This window comes from Neolamprologus brichardi, chromosome 3 (assembly GCF_056152115.1).
Source record: "Neolamprologus brichardi isolate AB-2024 chromosome 3, ASM5615211v1, whole genome shotgun sequence".
Taxonomy (NCBI): domain Eukaryota; kingdom Metazoa; phylum Chordata; class Actinopteri; order Cichliformes; family Cichlidae; genus Neolamprologus; species Neolamprologus brichardi.
This window is the reverse complement of record NC_142106.1, coordinates 27,986,542-28,012,260: the sequence shown is the minus strand read 5'-3', so window position 1 is coordinate 28,012,260 and position 25,719 is coordinate 27,986,542. Positions and strand designations below refer to the sequence as shown.

Here is a 25,719-nt window from a genome sequence, read left to right as displayed (position 1 = left end):
ACATTTTTTTAGATTTTGCATGCGAGTCACATTTAAAGCATGTAAAAGCCTCAAGCTGCTACAAATGTCAGAGTACCAATTCTCAAACCCTTCTTATTCCATCCACACAGTCACTGACCCCTTTGTTCTTACTGCAGCTGTAAATGGCAATTTCTCCAATGTCCTCAGACCACATCCACCAGTCAGTCGTTGATTTCTCTCAGCTATTACCCACAGAGCGAAATTTGTATAGTCCAGATTTGGCCCACACGATGTGCTTACACATGGCCCACATACCGCAAAGAATGACGGGCCTTTGGTGGCCCAGATCTGGTTTGCCAGAGGTGCACAAGCACAAGACCAGTTACAAACACACTGGTGGTCCTGTGCTGGCCCATGTGTGGATTACCTCTGAAAACCAATCATCATGTGTTCTAAAATGCACTTATGAGACTTGTCAAAATATTGAAAGATTTTAAAAGTGGTTGAAAATAAAGCAAAAGGTTTACAGTTTTATAATCCATGAATGCAACCGCCAAAGAAAGAGTGGGTAAATAGCATCAGCTTCTCTATATAAACACTGAGCAATGTGTTGCACCATAATTATAAAATTAAAAGTATGTTTTATTGAATTAAAAACAAAAAAAGAGGATAACATTTCAATTACGTGTAAATATTTTTTAATATTAAGCAAGTTATTTCAAGTGCCTTATGTGTGGCATGTGGAAGTATCACCATCATCAGGGAAGTCTAAGAAACACTTCTGAGATAAAAAAAAAAATTTTAAATAGTGCTATTTCTTTTTAGAAGACAATAGCGAGTGTAGGGGATCGGATGGGGAATCAGAATCAAAAATCAATACCAAATCAAAACAAATATGAATCACAAGTTGAAAATTCAGAAAAAATACTTCATTGTGGACATACAAGTGGCTGCCTGTAGCATTATAGAGGCCACATGTTTTTTTCTCTCTCCAGTGATAGGAATGGAGAGAGAAAGCTAATTTTCCTGCATTTTTAAAGCTCATCCTTAGTCAATATTATGTTGTATAAGTACTATTCCCACCTATAGTTCCCACCTAGATTCAATGAGGTGAGACACGATCTTTAACCTCCTAAGACCTGAACTCTTCCACAGCATGCATTTTTAATTTCTCTTTGATATTTGGGCTGATTGGCACCCGATGGGACAAATAATCATCAGATTTTCTCTTTTTTTTTTACCCAATTTTTGTTTCTAAGACAAATGAGGATATTCGTTTAAAATTTTGATAGAACAGTAGCAGTATAATGTCCTCGTAAGTGGATATCAGGCCCTTGTAGAGCAAAATTGAGTATTTTGGTTTAAAGAACCCAAAATGTGACGTCCACATAGAAGGTTAAACAATCCATCCATCAGCGCTACAGTAAAACAACATGGGCACGTCTGCAGTCAGCATCCTGGAAAGAGAAAAACATATTTAACTTGTTTTTGCTTTAAAACTATATTTCTTTCCACAAAATGACTTGTATGTTTCAAATGAAAACTAGTTGAATTGATGCATGATATATACAGTCTGCAGTGAGCATCTCGTCCCCGTCTTCTCCGTGGTTTGTAGCTAATGCTGAAAGACACTGCCATTTTTATCACTTTGCCAGGCGAGGTTGAAATCAGCCACCCCTTGATCTCTCAGGATGGTCTCCAACTTTAAAAAAAAAAAAAAAAGACATTATAGAAGAAAATAGCTGTTTGTGTAACAAACAGGTAATAACCACGACTAAATGTTTTTACATCATGTTAAATGTGAAATTTCTTTTTGTTTTAGAACAAAATAAAGAACTTTTGCTTACTTTTATAATTTTTTTTGTAGCTAATTCTTAGTAAAGAGACCAGGAACCTTGAATCTACGTTTGTACCTTCATTAGGAGTTGACTGGAGGCAGTGGAGTCCCTGAGATCCACATCAGACTTCACCTTCATCCTTATTACCATCTTCTTTAGTTTGGCATCTGTAGAAGACAAATACGGAACTACATCAGTTATTATTGTGATTTTTATTATTTTTTTAACCCATGGTCTGAAGCTTGAACAGTTGTATCACATTTTTCTAGGAAGTGATTTATTACTTGTGTATTTCAGGAACTTACCTCCTTGACAAATAAATGTTGCTTTCTTGTTACAGTCAGCTGGTATCCAGCGTCCCGTCTGTGATCCTTCCACAGAAACACAGTTTCCACTATAACTTCCGCCTCTTTTCCAGTACCTGAAGGAGGTTTTTGTTCCATCTGACCAAACCCAAGCATCTTTAAACAGACCAATCCAGACTTTGTTGGTAACTGCAGCAATCGCTGCATTTTCCTTGTCTGTAGGCGCACATGCCAGATCAGTGTGCTTCTGCCTGCACAGATCTTGACTGCTCTGCCAGGTTTGCCCCGGTGTGTAAACCACATACTTCTTGCTGCCATCCTGCTGAACTAGAGACACACAGAGAAATGAATAAAAGAGAGTTAGACTTGTATCTTCAGCCAAGAAAAATAGTCAGGTAAGAGATTTAGAGCCAAATTACTAACAGCAGAGCCATGATGTTTCTGGTGATAAACACTTACACAATTTTGTGTGTGCTACTCACCTGATTACTGTTTGTTTTTGTTTGTAGATAGAACTAATAATAATAATTACTAATAAAACTAATATAGATTAAATTTATCATCATCAATAAATATTTCATATTAAAATTATTAGACAGATCAAGATTTTGGAGCAAAAGTAGCATGCACTCTTAAGTCCAGAAAGTTAATTTTAATCACTCTCAAAAGTGTGATTGCAATTTACTCACTTTCATAACACACATAATCTCTGGCTAAGTCACATGGAATATCATTCCAGAAGCTGTCATCATACATCTCTGCACACGACTCTATGCCGCCATAGTTGTCTGGCTGACCAGAGCTCCATTTGGTGAAGCTCGCTATGCCGCTCCCATCAGACCACAGCCACCTGTTGTTCTTTCCGTTGTAAAGTCCGATCCATGTGGCAGTCGCTTGACTGTCCAATGTACTGACCAGCTGATTTTCTTCATCCATGTTGTTTATGGTTGCAAGATCAGTGTACTTTATTTTGCAGAACCTCTGAGCCTCATGCCAAGTCAGGGTTTCATTGATGAAGTGGTACTGCACTAAAACACAAGATTATCCAGTCTTACACACAGACGCCGAGATATAATTCTCAGTTCGTTCCAATGTTGTTTAAAAATTTTAGAGAGACAATGGTGTGCCAATGCAGCTTTAAGAGATGACGATAATTATTGAGTACATGTTTGCCACGATCATAACTAAAGTCTCTGTGTGTGTGTGTGTGCATACTGACCAGTGTGCTTATTTACCTGTTTTACTGGACCCTGTCGAAACCAGTGCCATCCTGGTGGTAGTCATGAAAAGCATTACTAAAATTCCTGCAGCCAAAACATGCAGAATAATAACAAGCAGTCATCCACTGAATGTTGTGATCATTTATAGTATGTTGTACTATAAAGTTACAGAAGCAGTACAAGCTGGCTAAATTATTTTAAAAGCAAAATCTGTAAACTTTCATCCCAATATTAATGACACCAATTAAATGGACAACTTCAACATTTCCATAGAAATTATAGAAGCAGAGATTATATTTATCTATTTCTATAGTTATGGTGTTAAGGCTTTAAAAACCTTGGTATTATCTTTATTGTCCTATTATTCTGTTGTCTACTCATGTCTGTTTGTTTGTTTCCCAGGTTGTTTCTCAAGATCATATTTTGACAGGATACTTTTACCAGTCAAAAAAAATATACAAATGGCAATTGATTCATTTATTGATTCTTGAATATTACAGTGTACTTTTTGCTTGCATCAGAAAACAAAGCTTAATTATTCTTATTCAGTTTCTTTGACACATTGGGCCCACTTTGCAAATTAGCCAGTGCTGGGTGTTAAATCTCTCTGATTGGTTGTCACTTGGCTCTTCCTGTTCCCACAAGATGCTTCCCAGTTTACAACATTATAATAGGTAGCAGTAATGGGCTTTTAAAACTAGATGCACAGAGAGGATTCAAAATAGTTTACATTGTTTTATTTCATAGTTAATCTTATGATCTTTGACATTATTTATTTATTGAATTCATAAAAAAGATATTGTCTTCACAAAATGTCTTCTTCATATCCATGATTTTGTGTATTAAGATGAATTAGTCTGGAAAAAAGAAACGCAAAAGAACACCTTTTTTAAATACACCTATTGACAATTTGAAATAAAGATATAGATTTTGCCTTTACTAATTTTTTTTTTTTTTTTTTAATTTTTTTGGAGAAATTGAAATGTATTTGGTTAAAGATGCATCACAAAAGATTTAAAGAACCACTGACAGTCATCAGGTAAGTGGAATATAAGAAGAAGATTAATTAAGATTAAATGTTACTATTTGGCTGAGGGTAATTATACACTAAAATCATAAAAACACAAATTTGTTAAGTCATTCAGAAAGAAAAGCAAATCAGTGTGTGTCATATAATCACAGGATTCCTAAAACTGCTATAAAAAGTTTACAGAAACGATGCTTAGACTACCTATGATGCAACAAAAGTCAGCTCATGTAAAAATGCTTTTAAAATGTATATATGTGTATATATACACACATTCATAACTTGTATGTAAGTCCTTTGACAAACTAAGTACACCCCATGATTTAATAACATGGTCTGGCACTAATACGGCATTGTTCTAATTGATTTACATCTTTTCTACAAAACAACAACAAAAAAACCCAAGAATATTTAAAGAGAAAATGTTTCATTGTGCACTCTGCCGTGGGAATCTGTAGCTCCCTAAATTCAGCTATTTTGCACTCAGCTGTTGTTGATGTGCTGATTGTCTCAAGGGCACATCTGCCCATACATGCCTGGTATACTCTGCCGGGTGTGATAGACCAAAGTATCCATCTATCTATCATGTGCTTAGAGCTCATTTTAAGCACTATTTTTAGGATTTTTCAATATCAGCCACTTATTTCCATCAGCAGTACATGCTGTGTCAGGGTTTGTCCTTTCATGACAGTTCTTCTGCTTGCGCCTCTTCCTCTGTAGTCAGTTGTGATCATAACATTTCATCCTGGATAGTGGTTCTGACACTCACTAGTCCTAGGCCTCCTTCCTTCAGCTTAGCATAAAGTCTCAGGATGACAGGTTTAGAATAAAACCATTCAAGGACTTTTCTTGCCTTGATGCTCTAATGTTTGTTGGGTTGTTTTTTTTTTACCACATTCCCATGGAATTCCTGATGAAGTCTCAAAGGCTACGTTCACACTGCAGGTCTTAATGCTCAATTCCAATTTTTTGATCAAATCCGATTTTATTTTTTTTTGTCTGGTTGTTCACACTACAAATAAAATGTGACAGCAAACGCGCTCTAGTGGGAATGGTTCACGGCCCTCAAAGCGGCCCGCATGTGCAAAAGAAGACGTCACACACAACGTGCTCTGTTTACCGAAGTAAAAATGGCGGCTACAGAGCTAGTAGGTGTTGTTGCAGCAGTCTATCAATTTCTGCACATACAGTGGCTTGCAAAAGTATTCGGCCCCCTTGAACATTTCCAGAATTTTGTCACATTACAGCCACAAACATGCATCAATTTATTGGAATTCCACGTGAAAGACCAATACAAAGTGGTGTACACGTGAGAAGCGGAACGAAAATCATACATGATTTCAAACATTTTTTACAAATAAATAACTGCAAAGTGGGGTGTGTGTAATTATTCATCCCCCTTTGGTCTGAGTGCAGTCCGTTGCCCATAGACATTGCCTGATGAGTGCTAACGACTAAATAGAGTGCACCTGTGTGTAATCTAATGTCAGTACAAATACAGCTGCTCTGTGACAGCCTCAGAGGTTGTCTAAGAGAATATTGGGACCAACAACACCATGAAGTCCAAAGAACACACCAGACAGGTCAGGGATAAAGTTATTGAGAAATTTAAAGCAGGCTTAGGCTACAAAAAAAAAAACTAACACTGAACATCACTCTGAACACACCATCCCCACTGTCAAATATGGTGGTGGCAGCATCATGCTCTAGGGGTGCTTCTCTTCAGCAGGGACAGGGAAGCTGACAGGTAACCTTGCCCAAATACAGGGCAATCTTGGAAGAAAACCTCTTGGAGTCTGCAAAAGACTTGAGACTGGGGCAGAGGTTCAACTTCCAGCAGGACAACGACCCTAAACATAAAGCCAGGGCAACAATGGAATGGTTTAAAACAAAACACGTGTTTTGATCCATCCATGTGTTAGAATGGCCCAGTCAAAGTCCAGATCGTAATCCAATGTGGAAAATGTCTGTTGAAAATGTCAGATTTGTGCTGTTCAAACTGTCATATTGATCGAATATGGATCGCATAGGGTCAAAAAATGGTAAATGGCCTGTATTTGTATAGCACTTTTCTAGTCCCTAAGGACCCCAAAGCGCTTTACACTACATTCAGTCATCCACCCATTCACACACACATTCACACACTGGTGATGGCAAGCTACATTGTAGCCACAGCCACCCTGGGGCGCACTGACAGAGGCAAGGCTGCCGGACACTGGGGCCACCGGGCCCTCTGACCACCACCAGTAGGCAACGGGTGAAGTGTCTTGCCCAAGAACACAACGACCGAGACTGTCCAAGCCAGGGCTTGAACCGGTAACCTTCCCATTACAAGGCAAACTCTTGAGCCACGATCGCCCTTAAAATGTCAGATTTGACGCGCTTTCGCCTGCAGTGTGAACGTAGCCTTAGGGTCCTGTTGCTCTTGTACAGTTCTAGTTATTCCATAATCCATGTGTGTCCTATGTGTCTGAGGTTTTATCTGGATCATTTTGCAGGGGCACCCGTGTAAGCCAAGCAGCCAAGACCTGTTTCGTTGCTTACCTGGAGTAATTTTTATGTTTGTTTTAACTAATAGTGGATGCATTCTAGGTGCATTTGCACTTTATTAGCACTCCGCTTGTATAAAACCCCTGTGATTTGTGTATATAGACTGTTCCACGGACCCCCTCTAACTACTGCTAAGATGGTACATTCCTCCCATCCTGGGTTTGTTTTTGCGCTGGTTCACTGTTATCTGGTCGTTAAGTCTGAGTCACTAGCTGTGTCTGGGCCTAAACTCCGCTGCAGGTCCATATATCAAACGCTCACTATGGCATTACTGAGAGTTAAAACACTGTCTAAAGTCTTTCATCTTTAATAAAATGATCAGCGTTCTGCTCTACCAGGTGTAACAATTGAGTTTAGCATCCAGGCATCCATGAAAATGGAATTTATGACATTTAACAGAGTTAGAAGTTAGCAGGAAGTTAGCTCGCTAGCTTCTATCTAAATACAATATAGCATGTCCTGACTGCGGGGTTTTGGAAACAAATTAAAACGTACAGCTCTGTTATCACTTCCAACATAAATGAAGACAGAAATCTAAACAGTAGTGACGTTTGTAGGGTTACTGAAGTTTGGCTAACTGGTATATAATGATGTGTTACATGACCGCTAGCGACACAGCTATGTTAGCATAATATAAACAAGCTAACTTTTTTTTTTCCACTCGATAAAAGTTAACATGAGTGTTCTCGGTGGTCAGGAACAAATGTAATCGCATGGGAGGATGCTGTAAACGGACCAAACTTCAGCCAGGAGAACAATTGAGATAATCCATCCACAATACGAGGTTCGTCATTCATATACTGCTGCATGGGCTGGGCTGTAGTTACATCCTAAGGTTTTAAAAACTGAGCTTGATGAGTAGCGGTAATGATTAGCAGTAATAAAAGCTGAGGGAGGTCAACAGTGATCACTGACTGTTTTAGGAGCTTTTTGAGATTAAATAGAAGAAAATACAAAACATTAAACATGTTAACAACACAAAAGCCAAATTAAACACAGACTACTTTAGGCCCGGAAGTAGGATTCATCACGTCATCACCCTAACGACCGGATAGCGCTGGTGGAGCTGGTTTGTTGTACTGAACATGTGTCGTGCGTGTGCGTGAATGATAAGTAAGTGCCTTGTATTTGTTCTATGGTTGTAACTCATCCTATACTCGCCCATGTATGTCGTGTGATACTTATATAGAGTGGTTTGTGTCGCCACGAGACACAACTGTAGTTACTCATGTTGATTTGACCAAAATGGCGCCACCCTTATGGGCTGAGCTGCCCAAAGTAAAGATGGAGTCTATCCCTGTGCAGAAGCCCATTTGTGTCCACCAGGGGGTGGTGTTTAGTCATTTTGAATTAGATTTTTCTGTTCAACCCTTTCTGTATTATTTAGACCAGTTTGGTTGACTTTAATTGTTTGCTAATTGTAATTTCTGTTATTTTACAGAACCACACATACATATACTCACACAAATTCACTTCTGAAGATGTTTTGGATTAAAGGAACCCAAATTATCATTGCTGTGGACCCTCTCTTTCATCATATAAGTCACCTTTGCCTTCTGACCGAGGATAGGAATATCCTGCTGTAATTTGCCAGTTTATTAAGCACACACATGTCCAGTTCACCGCTCTTTAGGAAAACTTTTGCACATACTTGCATAGATACTTACAATAAAAAGTCATATTTTATTGATTATGTATAAAAAATTATAATTATTTTTAAATTTAAAAAAAATATGATATATAAATCTTTATAGGGTGTTTGTTTTGTTAAGTGTGGACACACACTGAAAGGTTGTGAGGAGGACGTGGCTTATCAGCAGCTGGGTATGATAAGGGCTGTCAATTGCTAATTAAAAGGGCTTCTTCTTTTGCTGCTGGTAGAAGCTGGTAGAGTGCTCTAGAGCTGGCGTTTTATATCAATAAAATAAAATTTTGATCAATAAAAAAATAACAAAAATGGGCTGCACAGAATCCAGTCACTAGCTGCAGTTACTGGAGCCTTGGTACTCAAATGGCGATTCGTTCCACTCCCTCAGAAACCTGTCATTCTTAATTTGCCCTGCTTGGTTTCATTAAACTTGAGTGTCTGATGCCGTGTGATATCCAGTAGAGTCATCAACACATTATATTTTTGAAAGACTCAGTCCTAGAGGCCCACCGGGGTGTCCTCAGTTACCTGTTGAATGTGACACAGTCATCACCTCTGCAGTCCTGGTCTTAGTCGTCAAAAGCACAAACATTCCTGCAATTCACAGAAAGAATTTGAATATGGCTGAAGTCAACTGGGAGAATTTCTTTGAATGGAAAATTATCCTTATTTGTTTAGTCTCAAAGCCTACCAGGCAGAGAAATGTTGTGTCATACACTGCACCTAATATATTTACAAAGAATATTAACTATGAATGAATTCAAAAAATACATGGTAATTTATTATTTGGTAATAGAATAGATAGAATAGAATTCAACTTTATTGTCATTGCACATGCACAGGTACAGGGCAACAAAATGCAGTTAGCATCCATCCAGAAGTGCTTTAGCCATGATATAGATATATTACAATATAATCAAAGGTTTACAAAAGCACCATAAAAATAATGAAGCCATTGAGCTTCAGTGAATTTCATTTTACGCCAACAGTTTACTGTATACAAAGACAGAATATCTAAACTCAGCTATAGTATCTTTGTGTTACTGAAATGTTGCGTGAAACTACTCTGTAGTTTGCATAGGAAAAAGAACAAGTGGTGCACTCGGCCATGCAGCATTCGCTCTGAACTTCCAAGCCAGAAAGATTATGATGGACCTCTCCCATTTCAACAATGGACTCTACTCACTGTTGAGGTCTGGGATGCACTTCTGCTCTCTTAAGGCCAAAACAGGGAGAATGAGGAGGAGCTTCTGCCCCCAGGCTATTCAGGCCCTGAACCAGGTGTAGTCTGGACTCTCATACATCACATCAACGAATGCACACTGTTTATTTGCACATTCTCTTTTTATCTTATAATTTACCTTTAATTCTTAGTTTAGTCTTTACGTCTGTTAGACTTTTTTTAAAAATCTATTATACACTTTTATTACCTCTTTTTCTATAAATTAATACTGTAAATTTATCTATTTAATTTTTCTGTAAACTTTTAAAATTTTAAATTTGTAAATTATGTAAATTTCTTTACTGTAGTTTAATGGTCGGGCATTGCACAGCAATAAGAATTTCACTACATGTTGTACTGTGTATGATTGTGTGTGTGATGAATAAAATTTGAATTTGATTTGAATATGTAATCAGTTCATGTCAATTTAATTTTATTTATACAGCGCTAAATCACAACAATAGTTGCCTCAAATAGCTTTATATTGTAAGGTAGAGGCGACAATAACACATACAGAGAAGAATCCAACAATCAAAATGATGGCAAAACTTATAAGCTTTAAATTTGCATTTTATCAAGTGTCACTGAGCTGTCCTTTCTACAACCTTTATAAATAACCGTTATTAATAAATATAACCTCTCTTCTTGCTTTCCTTTCCTGTCTTTTCTTAAATCTCCCAGTTCACATCAGCTTGACCTGAAGCTATCAACACACTGTGCAACACAACTGCACACAAACAGTTTGTGTGTTTGCTGATGGTTTTTTTAGAAATGTTGATTACCTGACACTTATAAAAGGGTCTCTCCATTTATAGATTTTAAATTTAAAGATGCCAGCACTTAGGGCTGTTCGATATAACAATATATATCGGATGACGATATAAAAACGTCTATCGTTTCATTTTACACTATCGTTTGTTTCGTGGTGTCACAAAATAAACTGTTTACGGCAATATTTTTTCATGGTTTTGATGGTCACTGTAGTGGCTATATTAATTTCCTAAAGTTCTCTCTTTCTCTTATATGTAATATAACCACACTACTGACGGACAAGCGCCTGTTTTTATGCGTTGTGGTTAGCAACAACGACGGTAACACCATCGCGTGTCTGCTTGTTTATGTTCCACATAAACCTTTCACAATAAAGCTCAAGATCCTGTTGAGACTTTTCAAACTAAACTGAATCACGTGAAAGAGCTGATTATTTACGGATGAGAAGTAAAAAAGAGCCGCCAGGTGCTAAAAAGATAAACCTTAGACTCAAATGTTAGAACAGGCTTTTCCCCGCAGCACGCCGTGTAATAAATACTCACAAAGAAAACGGCGGCCGTTACAACTTATGTCTAAAAATGTATAGTTTCATGCATCTGTTAAAACACTCGACTCCAGCTACATGACGCGCAGCTGGAAACACTTCCCGCAAGTCAAGCTCCCCGAGATTCACAGAATTTACAGAAAATGTTACATTTTTGTGATTTTATACCGTTATCGGGACGATAGAATTCTTATATCGGGATATGAGATTTTGGTCATATCGCACAGCCCTACCAGCACTCCTTCCAGCCCACTTTCAGTCGCAAGTGTAAACGTTATAAAAGAACCTAAAGTAACGACTTGAAAACACAGGAAGTAAAAAATACAGATATTTGTTTAAACGTGTAGGGAGTAAAAGTAAAAAGTTGTCAGAAAAATAAATACTCAAATAAAGTATAGGTACCTGAAAATTCTACAGTTTTAAAGTACTACAGTAATTATAATTGCAGGTTTATATTCTAAAAATCCTATAAGGATACTATCAAATTTTGAAAGCCAAAAATCAAAGCAAAAGTTTTTTACCTCCACAGATTAAGAGTTTACGATTGCAAAAAGAGCAGAAAGTACATCAAATTATGTAACACAAATCAAACTTTATAAGTTACAAGGAATTCAGACATTAGAACTAAAAACAACTGTTGCAACTACCAGTAAAGCAACTAATAGAAATAAATAAATGTTTGTACATGTAAATAATTATTTATAATCAAAGTTTAAAAAGTACCTGATCTGATGCACTGTGTATCCTGTGGCTTCCTTGTAATGTCTGTGGTTGTTTTAAGTGTGCAACATGCCAAGACATTCACACTGTATGGAAATCCATCCCAATGAGATGGATTTACATGCTCTGATGAGGTGATGTTGTTGGTAGGTGCACTGACAGGTAATCATTAAACTAAAGGTTAACACACGTCATTTTACTGTAGGCAGTAATTTCAATGTTAACTTTATACATGCAGTCACAGTATCTATCGATTTTAAATACATTTACAAATAGAACTTAATGTATAGAAATAGACTTGGGAGTTCTGCAAGAGCAGACAGTAAGATCTCAGAGACAAGTTTGAACAAGGTTTTGGTCATTAATAACAGGTGGTCCGGCCCAGGGCTAATGGAAGTTAATCTTCAAGCTGCTGTTTTAAGAAATGTGTGTAAGGGACAAAAACGCTCTTTTATTCTTAGTGCTTCTGACATGCATGCATGCCATGTCAGTGTGCTTCTGTCTGCACAGATCTTGACCTCTCTCCCAGCTTTGTTCCTGAGAGTAATGCATATACTGATGTTCACTACAAATCAGCATTAGGTTTGTGTGCTAGCAAGCTTCAGATCTTTCTCACTTTTTTTTTGGTTTTGCTTTTAAATATGACTAATATAATCATTTATAAACATTTATCTCTGTCTTCTTTGTTGGTGGGAGGGAAGGAAGCATGAAATACTAAGATTTGAGGGCTGTTTATTGTAATTACAGTTTTTAAAGTGTATTGGCATTGGTGCATTTGGGGCAAAAATCACATAGTCATTTACTCACCTTCACAACATACATATGTTTTGGTTATTCCACACCACTCATTGCCTGTGAAATGTTTGGTTTCAACAAGGCTCCATTTGGTGAAGTCCACATTGCCACTGCCATCAGCCCACAGCCATACTGCTCATTGTAAAGTCCAGTGTGTTGCCCAGTTCATTTTCATTGTCCACGTTTTCTATGGTCCATATACTTTACTCTGCAGAAGCTCTGGTCCGCACACCCATCAGGAATTCATTGATTAGGTCAGGGGTAGTGAACGTTAGTCCTCGAGAGCCGGTGTCCTGGAGGTTTTAGATCTCACCCTTGGTCACCACACCTGAACAAATCAAATGATTAGTTCATTAACAGGCCTCTGGAGAACTTCAAGAAATGTTGAGGAGGTAATTAAGCAATTTAAATCAGCTGTGTTGGATCAAGGACACATCTAAAACCTGCAGGACTTCGGCTCTCGAGTACTAACGTTCCCTACCCCTGGATTAGGTGATACTGCTGAAGCATTCTGACTAAAAATAAATAAATAACAAAAAATAATATGCCTGTCTTCTTTTAATTAGGCATCACAAAGGGGAATAATTGTTGTCATGCATGATTGCGGAGCTGATTATCTTTAAACCACAACTTTTTCAGTCAATTTCTTTTTAGTTACTTTCTAAAATTAGTTTTTCATTTAAGTTGTGCTTTAAAAATATTATCTAGGGTCCTGGCAATGGAAGTCAAAACACAGCAGCCTTGTGGGGGTTTGAACAGCCGGTTCCGCTCTCTTAATACTCCGATAAGTCAGGGCCAAGCCAGCTCCGATCAGCAAGAACCCTGTTATCATGGTTCCGAATAGGTAGATATCTTCAGCGTCCTCGATCGACAGTCCCGCCAGGCACATGATCCTCCAGTTCTGCCACCCGTCCATCGTGTATCCGGCCGGGAAAGTCCCTCCAGGGCACTCGGGTTCTCCCGAGCCCAGACTTCTCGTTAAAGGGTGTCAGTAGCATTCAGCATGATTGCCAAGATTAAAATTCAAAGCATGTGAAGGGCACACTAAATTAGCTAATGCTATCTGGGTCAGATATAAACCAGGTTTAGGTGGAGTTTATTTTTGTTATGCTAACTTCTTATAGTCAGTTACAATAACTCGTACTGCGTACTAGCTAGCATGACGGAGTTTATATACTGCTGGGTGGGTGCTATGATATTATTGATGTTGAACTCGTTTTATCTTATTTTATTTGTGAGGTTAGTTATTAGTGTTTCCAACTGTCCCGTAAAAAACGGAATCGTCTTGTATTCAGAGAAAATATTGCACGTTTCATATTGAGGTGAAAAGGAACACAGTTTGTCCTGGACTTCAGCTACAATGAAAAACACACAAAGCTGGAGTTATTCTGTGTCTTTGCTGCACAGCTGCCTCTTCTTCTCTCATTCTCTCCCCCTCCCTCTCCTGTTTCTACTTCAATCATGAAACTGATCAATGATCAGCTGATCGGCTTTTCTCTCTTGTTTGTTTATTGCCCACTTTGCGCCAGAAAGAGGAAACCAGCGGATGTCGCGTTAAACAACAGCAGCACGTTTAAGTTTGATCAGCTATTGTTAGAATGTATTTAATATTAATTTCTAGTATCAGCTGATGTTTGCTGGAGTCACAGCTGTAAAGCTGCTGGTCATGATGTCGGTTTGGATATGTGGTGAGAGGGAAACATGAAGATGAAACCAGGAGATGTCCTTACTGAATCATCAGAGCTGAACAGGTGATGGAGAAACAGGTTTACCTTTTAGGTGACATGAATGAGTTGAAGGGAAGTTATGAACTGTTTCTGAGAGACAAATAACACCAGGATCCCTTTCTAAGTAGCTGACAGCTGGTAACTGTGCAGGGGCGGGTCTAGCAAAGTTTTGCCAGGGGGCCAGGTAGGGCATTAAGAGGGAAAGGTGGCACAAAGAAATACTTGTCTTTGTTATGTCATTTAAAAACTAAATGAATAAATAATTATCTGAGTCTTACAACAAATGTTTTCATCTGATGTAAAATGTATAGAAATCCATTACTGTGCATAGTAATTTTTTTTAGGGTCCCATCATAATTTCTCCAGAAGTAGCTAAGTACTGTATATGATGCCAGTATTTTTCCCACAATTTCTAGATACTGTACCAGTACTGTGTGTAAAATGCCATCAAAAAGTCAATTAAGTTTTATTCTTTCTCACCTGTCTTTCTATCTCCTTTCACTTTTTCAAGGTTGTTAGAAAAAATATTTTTGCCCTGCCATGCTGTTTATTGATGTGGCAAATGAATGGTTTATGAAAATATATCTAAATCTTTCATCAGTAATCAGTAATGATCATGTCTCACCTCTAGTCTTCTCTGTCTTAATTTCAGGTTTCCACCATGTGTTGTAGATAGTTTAGGAGGTTAACTCGACCAAGCAGTCTACTTTCAGGTACTGTTTAGAATACCAGAATAGGGAGGATGGTGTAGGTTTAAGTTTATTAGACTGATACATATATACCAACAAGACAGTGTACATCACTGTGACAACAGCGTTTGTTTTCATTCAAAGGCTTTATGGTTTTTCCTATAATACCTGGTGGGCCGGTCTCTAGTCAAAATGCCCGGGCCGATTTTTTGTCCCAGTCCAGCCCTGGCCAGACCCCACTCCTGAGAACCACAGAGGACCAGACCCCATGAGCACCAGGACAAGGAGAAACAGTAAGAGTTAAAGAGAGCATTCCCAGTGTTCTGAGTATTGGTCAGTCCAAAATTGCTGTCAAACAAACCTTTTTTATGGGAAAAATGGCAACAAGAAACTACCGATAGTATTCAATCATAACAACTAATGAGGAGTTAGACCTTGGTCTTGTCATGTTAAAAGGTATTTACATAGAACACTGAGCAACACTTATTAAAAGATTTTGAGTAAGTGTGTGTATATACTTGAAACTGCATGTATATCCAAAATTGGATTTACCTGCACAACAGTTTTATTATCCATGGCTTCAAAATATAGAATAGACAGTCTGAACACAGCACAACACAAAACAGCATCATTTAAGTCATGTAAAATTGGCTAAACTACAGTGTAACTATTTAAAACAAAACCAGATACTTCATTTTTATTAATATTCTTTTAATGAGCTGTCAATATTTATGATTTATAATCACAGTTATAAAAGTACCTGATATGGTGCCATACATCTGTGGTGTTTTAATTGTGAATCCTTCTGTGGAACTGAAGGTCGATGTATTTGTACGCAATGCAAAACGATTACGGAGAAGACTTAAGGGAATTTGGTTACCACTCCCTGGCCGAGTTGTTGTCATTCCTAATTGCTTCTACTTTATTTTAATATTACTAACTACATGGGTTTTACCTTAAAATATAAAGCAGCTTTAGGTGGCTGTTGGTGGTATATAAATATATACTTTTGAATATTTATCAGGGACTAAATTTGACAACTACCACACTGGAATCCACTGAGCTCCTGAGAACGAGCCATTCTGAAACAAGGGCTTCATTTTAAACACCTGTGGCTATAGAAGTGACTCGGACACCTAAATAAAAGGATTTGCACGGGTGAGTGAATCCTTTTGGCGATATAGTGTATCATCAACCCCTCATAGTACCATATCAACCCAGTGGAGCACTTTGCTTTCAGACTGCAGGATTACTTGTGGTTCTGGGGTATTTAAAGGTAGAATGGGAGACAAAACCAGTTCCCAGTTTAGATTTGGGAAACAGACATCCTCTTCAGTTTTAAGATTTGGTTTAAAACATTTTTTCAATGCATATTGTTTGAGGTGGATCAGCTAACCTCACTTAATTAAGCTGCGTTATACCTTCCCATGATGTGCATGATTGTTTCTTCTTCACTGACCTTTTCTCGCTCTATATGGTTTATACAACACTCTGCATTTAATCATTGTTATTCTCTTGCACTGTGTGCCTTTTGGCCTTACTCCTTCCCCTCACCCCAACCAGCCGCTGCTCCTGCCTGCTCCTGCCTGAGGCTTCTTCCTGTTAAAAGGGACTTTTTCCTTCCTACTGTCATGAAGTGCTTAGTCATAGGAGGTTGTTTGTTTGTTGGGGTTTTCTCTCTATTATTGAAGGGTCCATTAGATGCATTGAGGCCGATACTGCAGTGCTGCTGTGATTTGACACTATAGAAATAAAATGGAATGTAGTTGAATTTACTTTAATCTCCTGTTTTAGAGAATGATAAAGCCCAAGATTTACATGCACTTATTTACATGTAAGTCCTTATTTGCAAATGCAAATTTGAAAATGCTTAAGATTACGTGGCTCTCAAAAGTGTTTCTAGTGTGTTGTTAAAGACCACACTGAGTTTATGAACCCTTCTTAAACTAGAGGGCTCATGCTGAATTTAACTTAATCTCCTGATTTAACATTCACCAAGAGGGGGGTCAAGCTTAAGAAGATGGTTTTATTTACATCCAGGTCCTTATTTGCAAATAATATTTAGATTTATTGCAAGATTACTTGATTGTCAGAAGTGTTTTGTTATTTTGTCTTTCTTTCCCATGCTGTTACCCTGCAAAGTCAAGTTGAGATCTTGAAACCAGTATAAAGTAAAAGCTGGTGTTTAACCACACCTGTTTAACCACGCACACCATTTTCATACATGTAAAAAGGACTGCACACACACACACACACACACACACACACACACACACACACACACAGGTGACTGTCTCCATCTAGTGGTGAATAATGTAATGCTGTGTAGAAAATCTTAATAGCCTGTTTTTCACTTCTGCACAATGATTATTACTGTCACAAAAACCTACAAGTTACTTATATTTCAGTATGATACAATATTAATTTATTTCTAAGCCAAAATCATGCAACAGCCCAGATCAGGCTCCATAATATTTTCCACTTCATTTTTGTTGTTAGGATCATCAACACATGCATCACAGACTGTGAGAAGAATTCAGGTTTCAGTCAGATGTGAGAAAAGCCAACAGTCCATGAGATTAATAAGTACAGTGATGAGTTTAATGTTAAGTAGAAGCGAGTTGACAAATGTACAAATGAATCCCTTTCAGTCTATTGTAGATTGAATTCATTATAACCCCATAGAACAGAATCTGTAATATGTATCAGTTTAAATGCAGAATGAAATTTTTGCATCCATTTTTCTTTCTTGTGAAAGGTTTTTACCCCTCAGCTGTAAAAGGCTGACGGGGTTTTGTCGTCACCCTGCCATGCAGGTGGATGGGGTGGCTGGTAGCGTGGACACCCGGGTTTCTGAACATGATAACTTGAAAATGATGCCGCATCGGATTTTCAAACTGATATCATAGGTGCATGTACGAAACGTTTCTGACGAGTTTGAAACCTAGTGACCTTGAAGTAAAAGTCAAGCACAAATTTTTCGGAAAATTATGTAAACACGATAACTTGAGAATGAGTATTTTTAAATTCATGACATAGGTGCAGCTACTAAAAATCAGGAATTAGTTCAAATCCCAGTGACATTGAACTTAACATCTAACTGTCAAGGAAGGTGGTGGAAGCTTACTGATTTGGGCTTGTTTTTTTTCAGTTATTGAGTCATCTATACACCCCTCAAGGAAAGGTTGTATAAGGGTAAAGTTGCACACAGGTAATACATCATAAAGGAATTATGTCTCAACTTGATCCTTAAACTTCATCCTTGAAATGTACTTTTTCCTACTCAGTTTGAAATTCTGGACATGTGAAAGCATGCAGGTGTAAAACACGTCATTTGCTTTGCTTTTCATTTATAATCATGCTGCATTTAAATTCAGTCTATGGTTCTTGTCATGAATCGTTGTGCGGCAGGCAGGAGTTGGACCCAAAATGCAGGCACTCAGGCACGAGGTTTAAACACAAAGAACTCAGCTTTATTTGCTGGCAGGAGAAAGTCATACAAAGCAAACTAAACTCACAGGGAGATCCACACAGCATGAGGGACAACACGACACTGACTCAGAGAAACACAGGGTTTAAATATACTGGGAAGTAACGAGGGGAATGTGACACAGAAGGAGGGCACAGCTGGGAGAAATCAGGACTAACGAGACAAGGAAAGCAGGACGCATTCACATAAGACACGGACCTTCAAAGTAAAACAGGAAGTACGACATAGAGACGCGAACTTGACACAGTGGAGACAGCAACTAAGAAACACAGAGACAAACCATAAGGTAGAGGACTCTAAGAACGAAAGACACAGAGGGAAACTCAAACATGCCGACACAGACTTACACAGAACAGAGGGTACACAGAGAAACATGAAGGGCAAGGGATCGAAACTAGAAACCATGGAATAACTCACTCAAGTACAATAATACAAAAAGCACAAAGAACTAAACATGCTGGGTCAGGGGACCCAGGACCCCGACAGTTCTTGCACAAGTCTTTTAAGTCACAACTCATCTGCAGCTCATATCACTGAACTGCAGGTTGGTTGTGCTGGTGTGGTGACTGGTGCCTGTGGGAAAGTCTGTGAAAGTCAAATGAAGTGACATATAACTTACATAAACATAAATATCAACACTAAAATCTTCCAAAACAACTTTTCATTTCTGGTTATAGTATTGCATTAACAGTTTAGAGAAACAGCAAATCAATCAAAGTAAAACATAAAATATAGCCACTGTAGTAATTAAACATTTGTATCTAAATCAACTCAAAATAATTAAAAATGCAAGCTAAAGGTTTGTAAACATCATCATAGCTTTCCTGCTCCTGATGTCAGATCTTCTCTGCAGTCCTCTTTTAGAGTAAATCGCTGTCCTCCACACATGTATCTGCCGCTGGAAAACAAGATTGGTGAACCTGATATTGTGAAATTATTTATGTTTTTTCTCTGAAAACAGGTGCTGTAAAACCTAAAACAGTCCCTCATCCTGGCCTCAAGGAATATCCACCACTTGTTAATATCAGATAGGATATTAGTGAATTCTAAACAGATCTGTAGCTCAATTTAGATTAGACGCTGAATTAATCAAAACATAAAACAAGCCATGAAATGTTGCTTCTTCTGCTTACAGAAAACTTCTTTATTTAGCATATGGATAAAATAAAACATAACCATATATGGGTCACTTATGACATGGTGTAAATATGTTATTTAGGATCCGGACCTTCCTTTTGTTGCTTTTAACAGCTGATGTGCCTCCAACGCAGACTAACAACACCAGAGACCTGACTTTGAAGAGAGGCCTCCAGCTGAATACACAACATATAAAAAAAGAAAATGGTGTCATTTGTTGCTTGAGTTGCTGAGAGCTGATAAGAAAATGGAGTAGAGGTGTTTTAAAGCAGAGCAAATACATCTGTTTCCTGTACCTGCTGCAGCCCTTGATCCCTGATGTTTGGATCTGTCAGATTAGCACTGCTTTTCATTTTCAGCCTCACTACAGTCCTCTTTTGCACATCTGGAAATGGCAAATGAAATAATAATTATTACTTTCATCTTAAAAAAAATTCTTCAGTTTTGTATCAAACAGAAAGGAAATGTATTGATGGACTTGATAAGAATAAGACTTATATAAGACCAGAAGCTGCTTCTGGCCTGCTACCGCTCCTCAGTGGAGAGTGTACTCTCCTACTGCCCAGGTGTTTGGGAAGCAGGCGCCACAACTGAGAACAGGAAGGCTACGCAGAGGGTATTAACACTGCCCAAAAAAATCATTGGCCGCCTTCTGCCACCCCTGGAAGCCATGACGATAAAGGCTACTCTGTTCTAATTTCTTTCATTCTATCAAGCTATGTAAATTACAACAGATTGTACCTTTCATAGGAAGTCTGATGTCAGTTGGTGGAGTTGTAGTAAGAGGAGTAGCAGTAGTAGTATCTGTTGTAGTTGTAGCAACAGGAGTAGCAATGCTAGTATCTGTTGGAGTTGTAGTTGCAGCAATAGGAGTAGCAATGGTGGTATCTGTTGTAGTTGGAGTTTTAGCTGTAGTTGTAGCAATAGGAGTAGCAATGCTGGTATCTTTTGTAGTTGTAGTTGTAGCAATAGGAGTAGCAATGCTGGTATCTTTTGTAGTTGTAGTTTTAGCTGTAGTTGTAGCAATAGGAGTAGCAATGGTGGTATCTTTTGTAGTTGTAGTTGTAGCAATAGCAGTAGCAATGGTGGTATCTTTTGTAGTTGTAGTTGTAGCAATAGGAGTAGCAATGCTGGTATCTTTTGTAGTTGTAGTTGTAGCAACAGGAGTAGCAATGGTAGTATCTGTTGTAGTTGGAGTTTTAGCTGTAGTTGTAGCAATAGGAGTAGCAATGCTGGTATCTTTTGTAGTTGTAGTTGTAGCAATAGGAGTAGCAATGCTGGTATCTTTTGTAGTTGTAGTTGTAGCAATAGGAGTAGCAATGCTGGTATCTTTTGTAGTTGTAGTTGTAGCAATAGGAGTAGCAATGCTGGTATCTTTTGTAGTTGTAGTTGTAGCAATAGGAGTAGCAACGCTGGTATCTTTTGTAGTTGTAGTTGTAGCAATAGGAGTAGCAACGCTGGTATCTTTTGTAGTTGTAGTTGTAGCAATAGGAGTAGCAACGCTGGTATCTTTTGTAGTTGTAGTTGTAGCAATAGGAGTAGCAACGCTGGTATCTTTTGTAGTTGTAGTTGTAGCAATATGAGTAGCAATGCTGGTATCTTTTGTAGTTGTAGTTGTAGCAATAGGAGTAGCAATGCTGGTATCTTTTGTAGTTGTAGTTGTAGCAATAGGAGTAGCAATGCTGGTATCTTTTGTAGTTGTAGTTGTAGCAATAGGAGTAGCAATGCTGGTATCTTTTGTAGTTGTAGTTGTAGCAATAGGAGTAGCAATGCTGGTATCTTTTGTAGTTGTAGTTGTAGCAATAGGAGTAGCAATGCTGGTATCTTTTGTAGTTGTAGTTGTAGCAATAGGAGTAGCAATGCTGGTATCTTTTGTAGTTGTAGTTGTAGCAATAGGAGTAGCAATGCTGGTATCTTTTGTAGTTGTAGTTGTAGCAATAGGAGTAGCAATGCTGGTATCTTTTGTAGTTGTAGTTGTAGCAATAGGAGTAGCAATGCTGGTATCTTTTGTAGTTGTAGTTGTAGCAATAGGAGTAGCAATGCTGGTATCTTTTGTAGTTGTAGTTTTAGCTGTAGTTGTAGCAATAGGAGTAGCAATGGTGGTATCTTTTGTAGTTGTAGTTGTAGCAATAGCAGTAGCAATGGTGGTATCTTTTGTAGGAGTAGCAATGCTGGTATCTTTTGTAGTTGTAGTTTTAGCTGTAGTTGTAGCAATAGGAGTAGCAATGGTGGTATCTTTTGTAGTTGTAGTTGTAGCAATAGGAGTAGCAATGCTGGTATCTTTTGTAGTTGTGGTTGTAGCAATAGGAGTAGCAATGGTGGTATCTTTTGTAGTTGTAGTTGTAGCAAAAGGAGTAGCAATGGTAGTATCTGTTGTAGTTGGAGTTTTAGCTGTAGTTGTAGCAATAGGAGTAGCAATGGTAGTATCTTTTGTAGTTGTAGTTGTAGCAATAGGAGTAGCAATGCTGGTATCTTTTGTAGTTGTAGTTGTAGCAAAAGGAGTAGCAATGGTAGTATCTGTTGTAGTTGGAGTTTTAGCTGTAGTTGTAGCAATAGGAGTAGCAATGCTGGTATCTTTTGTAGTTGTAGTTGTAGCAATAGCAGTAGCAATGGTGGTATCTTTTGTAGTTGTAGCAATAGGAGTAGCAATGGTGGTATATTTTGTAGTTGTAGTTGTAGCAATAGCAGTAGCAATGGTGGTATCTTTTGTAGTTGTAGTTGTAGCAATAGCAGTAGCAATGGTGGTATCTTTTGTAGTTGTAGTTGTAGCAATAGGAGTAGCAATGCTGGTATCTTTTGTAGTTGTGGTTGTAGCAATAGGAGTAGCAATGGTGGTATCTTTTGTAGTTGTAGTTGTAGCAAAAGGAGTAGCAATGGTAGTATCTGTTGTAGTTGGAGTTTTAGCTGTAGTTGTAGCAATAGGAGTAGCAATGGTAGTATCTGTTGGAGTTGGAGTTTTAGCTGTAGTTGTAGCAATAGGAGTAGCAATGCTGGTATCTTTTGTAGTTGTAGTTGTAGCAATAGCAGTAGCAATGGTGGTATCTTTTGTAGTTGTAGCAATAGGAGTAGCAATGGTGGTATATTTTGTAGTTGTAGTTGTAGCAATAGCAGTAGCAATGGTGGTATCTTTTGTAGTTGTAGCAATAGGAGTAGCAATGCTGGTATCTTTTGTAGTTGTAGTTGTAGCAATAGCAGTAGCAATGGTGGTATCTTTTGTAGTTGTAGCAATAGGAGTAGCAATGCTGGTATCTTTTGTAGTTGTAGTTGTAGCAATAGGAGTAGCAATGGTGGTATCTTTTGTAGTTGTAGTTGTAGCAACAGGAGTAGCAATGGTAGTATCTGTTGGAGTTGTAGTAAGAGGAGTAAAACAGGATGACAAATTTAAGAAAAATTTGTATAAAACTATATTTATATAAAAAAATAGGTTGAATGATAAAACATGAAAACATGTCACAGTAATTTCCAATAAAGACCTCTTTTAGGCACATGGATGATTTAGTGGTGAGTTATGTAGTTGCTGTCATCATTATTATTGTTATTATTAGTTATTGCAGTACACACCTGCTCCTATCACCATGTTCTTATTTCTGACAGTCAGTTATACTAGATAGATATAAATTCATATTTTCTTACCTGTCAGCTGTGCTATCTGCACATTGAAGAAAGAAAAAAGAAAAACTCCTGTAAAAACAAAGGAAATCAAAATTCATCCCAAACAATTCAGTTCAATTTTATTTATAAAGCACCAAATCACAAGATCAGTCACCTGAGGGCACTTTATATTGTAAGGTAGAACCTACAATAAAACATAAGCAAACCAAAACATATATACTGTATATATGTACTATTTCTCAACTAGAAATATAAGAAAAGAGTACAAACCAAAGATGAGCAGTTTCATTAATCTTCCTTCCATGATCTGCAATTCAACGCCCTGAATAAAATGTTTTTATTAAAAAAAAATACATCTCCATTTATAAATACATAATGTATAATGTATTTCTCTGAGTGTAGTCTCACCTCTTGGCTTTGTTTCCTCACTATGACAAAATTGTACCAGTGTATCTCCTTCCCCTTCTCCATTAACTTTGTATAATAAATAGTCCATAGCTTGGAGTTGTGTTTTTTGATTGTGCACTGAGCCAAAACATCACGTCTATGAACCGTGGCAAAGTGAGCAAATTCCTAGAGATGAATGTTAGCAGGGCACTTTGTCACGCTTGAAAACATATGTACATCTGCATGTGTGAGTAAATGAGACGTCTCAGATATTCAGATATATTTGGTTTGCAACTCACCGCAATTTGAATGATCTATGGTCAAGGCATTTGCTTAGTCTAGGTTAAGTTTTCTTAGCATTGCAGGATCATTCAAAACTTTGTTTGTTTAAAAACGAATGCGTACCAGGTCAGCTTCTTGTTTGTTTGAAATTTTCATTAAGAATTTTTTTTTATATCATCCTGACCACCATATGTACTGTATATTTGACAAGAGTAGAAAGAAGTAAAGCAACAATAAATATATTACATTTATCATTCCTTCTGGCACAGATTATGGCTTTTTAGTGTTACACTCACAGAGCACTAAGAGAAGCTAAAGGGAAGAGAGCCACACAGAAACAAATGTCAAAGATGTTTTAGTGGTTGTAATGGTTTGCTTTTATTGATGGGACGAGGCGTGAGTTTCTCAAAATGGGCTCATTGAGTCAGCACGGATAAGATCTTGGAGAGGCTACGGCTGCTATGAATACTCAGAATAAGATCTCTGACTGTGACTGGATACATCTCGGAAGGGCTGGGCGCAAATTGGATGACATCTCGGGGAGGCACACTGTCGTGAGTTCTCAGAATCGGCTCCTTGAGCACAAGAAATGACGACATCACAGAACGCAAGTATGGCGAAACTCGCGGCTCTCCAATGGGAGATTGAGAGACCAGTGTTGGACTGTAGAACTGCTTTGAAATTCATATGAGCTGTTCGCACTAAAGTAAAAAGCACCATCACTTCATGCGTATACCCCTTTGGCGCCAGCTGCGGTCTCAAGGCTGGAGCCGAACAACAACACCCTGATAACGACTGTTTAGTCTGTTCCTTCCCATTCCATGAGAGGCCACCTGGGTTGGCTGGAAGACTGTTTACTTAGTCTAGCAGGGCGAAGGACACTGTCTCAGCTGAACTCTGGACCCACACACACACATACACTGATATGCACAGACTCATCCCCCCCTCCCTTTCCAAACGCCTTCGATGCTTATTCCCTTCCGATGCTGACGGTGGATCAAGGAGACCAGCGCACAGGCTGCAGGCCTGGATGTACTGTCTAAATCGGCTGTCTCTCACCCTTTACCCACCCCTGTTGCTTGTCATGTGTTTCTTTGGTGTTTTTTCATGTGCTATGTGCAAAGGTGTTTTTTTCTGTTCTCAAACTGATCTCCCTGTTGGAGCTCAGTCTGGGTTATTTTTTTCTCCTTATCTTTCCTCATGTGGTGCATTTTCCATTGTTATACCTCTCTGACCTGTCTTCCCCATGTGATGTTTTGTGTAATGTACGTATGATCGGAGGGTAAGATGGCACCGCCATTGCGTGCAATAGGTCAGCAGCCTTATGAAATTTCCCCTTTTGGGACTAATAAAGGTATATCAATTATTAATGAAAGTTTATTGGCTGTTTGAAATGATTGGCTGTAGTTATTGCACTGATTTAATATTGGCTCTCATTCCAGATTTCATTGTTTGTATGGGAACAAAAAGAAATCATACACATTCAGTAGCTGTCATGCAAATTGGAGGAATAAATGAAAGGGAAACTAATGAGACCGGTCAGCTATTGTATCTTGGAAACTGAAAAATAAATATTGCAGAACATCTTAGTCAGTTAGTTCAGCGCAATATAAAAATGCCATATAGTGCTGAGTGCAAGGGAGGCGGCTCCCAAGACTTAAAGGTTAAACGGGCCTTATCCATGTTTCGTTTATGGTAGGGAACGGAACTAGGAGACATATTAACTGCATGTGTAGGTTATATGTTATATTTTCACATATAACTTCTTTCATTCTGGAAAGACAAAGGCAAATG

The 25,719-nt window shown here is 38.2% G+C and overlaps 2 protein-coding genes across 2 annotated transcripts in view; one reads left to right on the top strand and one right to left on the bottom strand.

Annotated features, from left to right (window-relative positions):
* Positions 1–25,719, top strand: part of LOC148104118 (macrophage mannose receptor 1-like) — a 126,430-nt gene that overhangs the window by 42,742 nt on the left and 57,969 nt on the right. The window lies entirely within an intron of this gene.
* Positions 1,577–3,408, bottom strand: LOC148104123 (macrophage mannose receptor 1-like). The gene is made up of 5 exons (XM_087839270.1): positions 3,340–3,408; positions 2,794–3,132; positions 2,105–2,431; positions 1,875–1,966; positions 1,577–1,663 (listed from the first exon to the last, which is right to left on the bottom strand). Exons 1-5 carry the CDS (start codon positions 3,395–3,397, stop codon positions 1,577–1,579), a joined length of 903 nt encoding a protein of 300 aa, XP_087695396.1. The 5' UTR covers positions 3,398–3,408.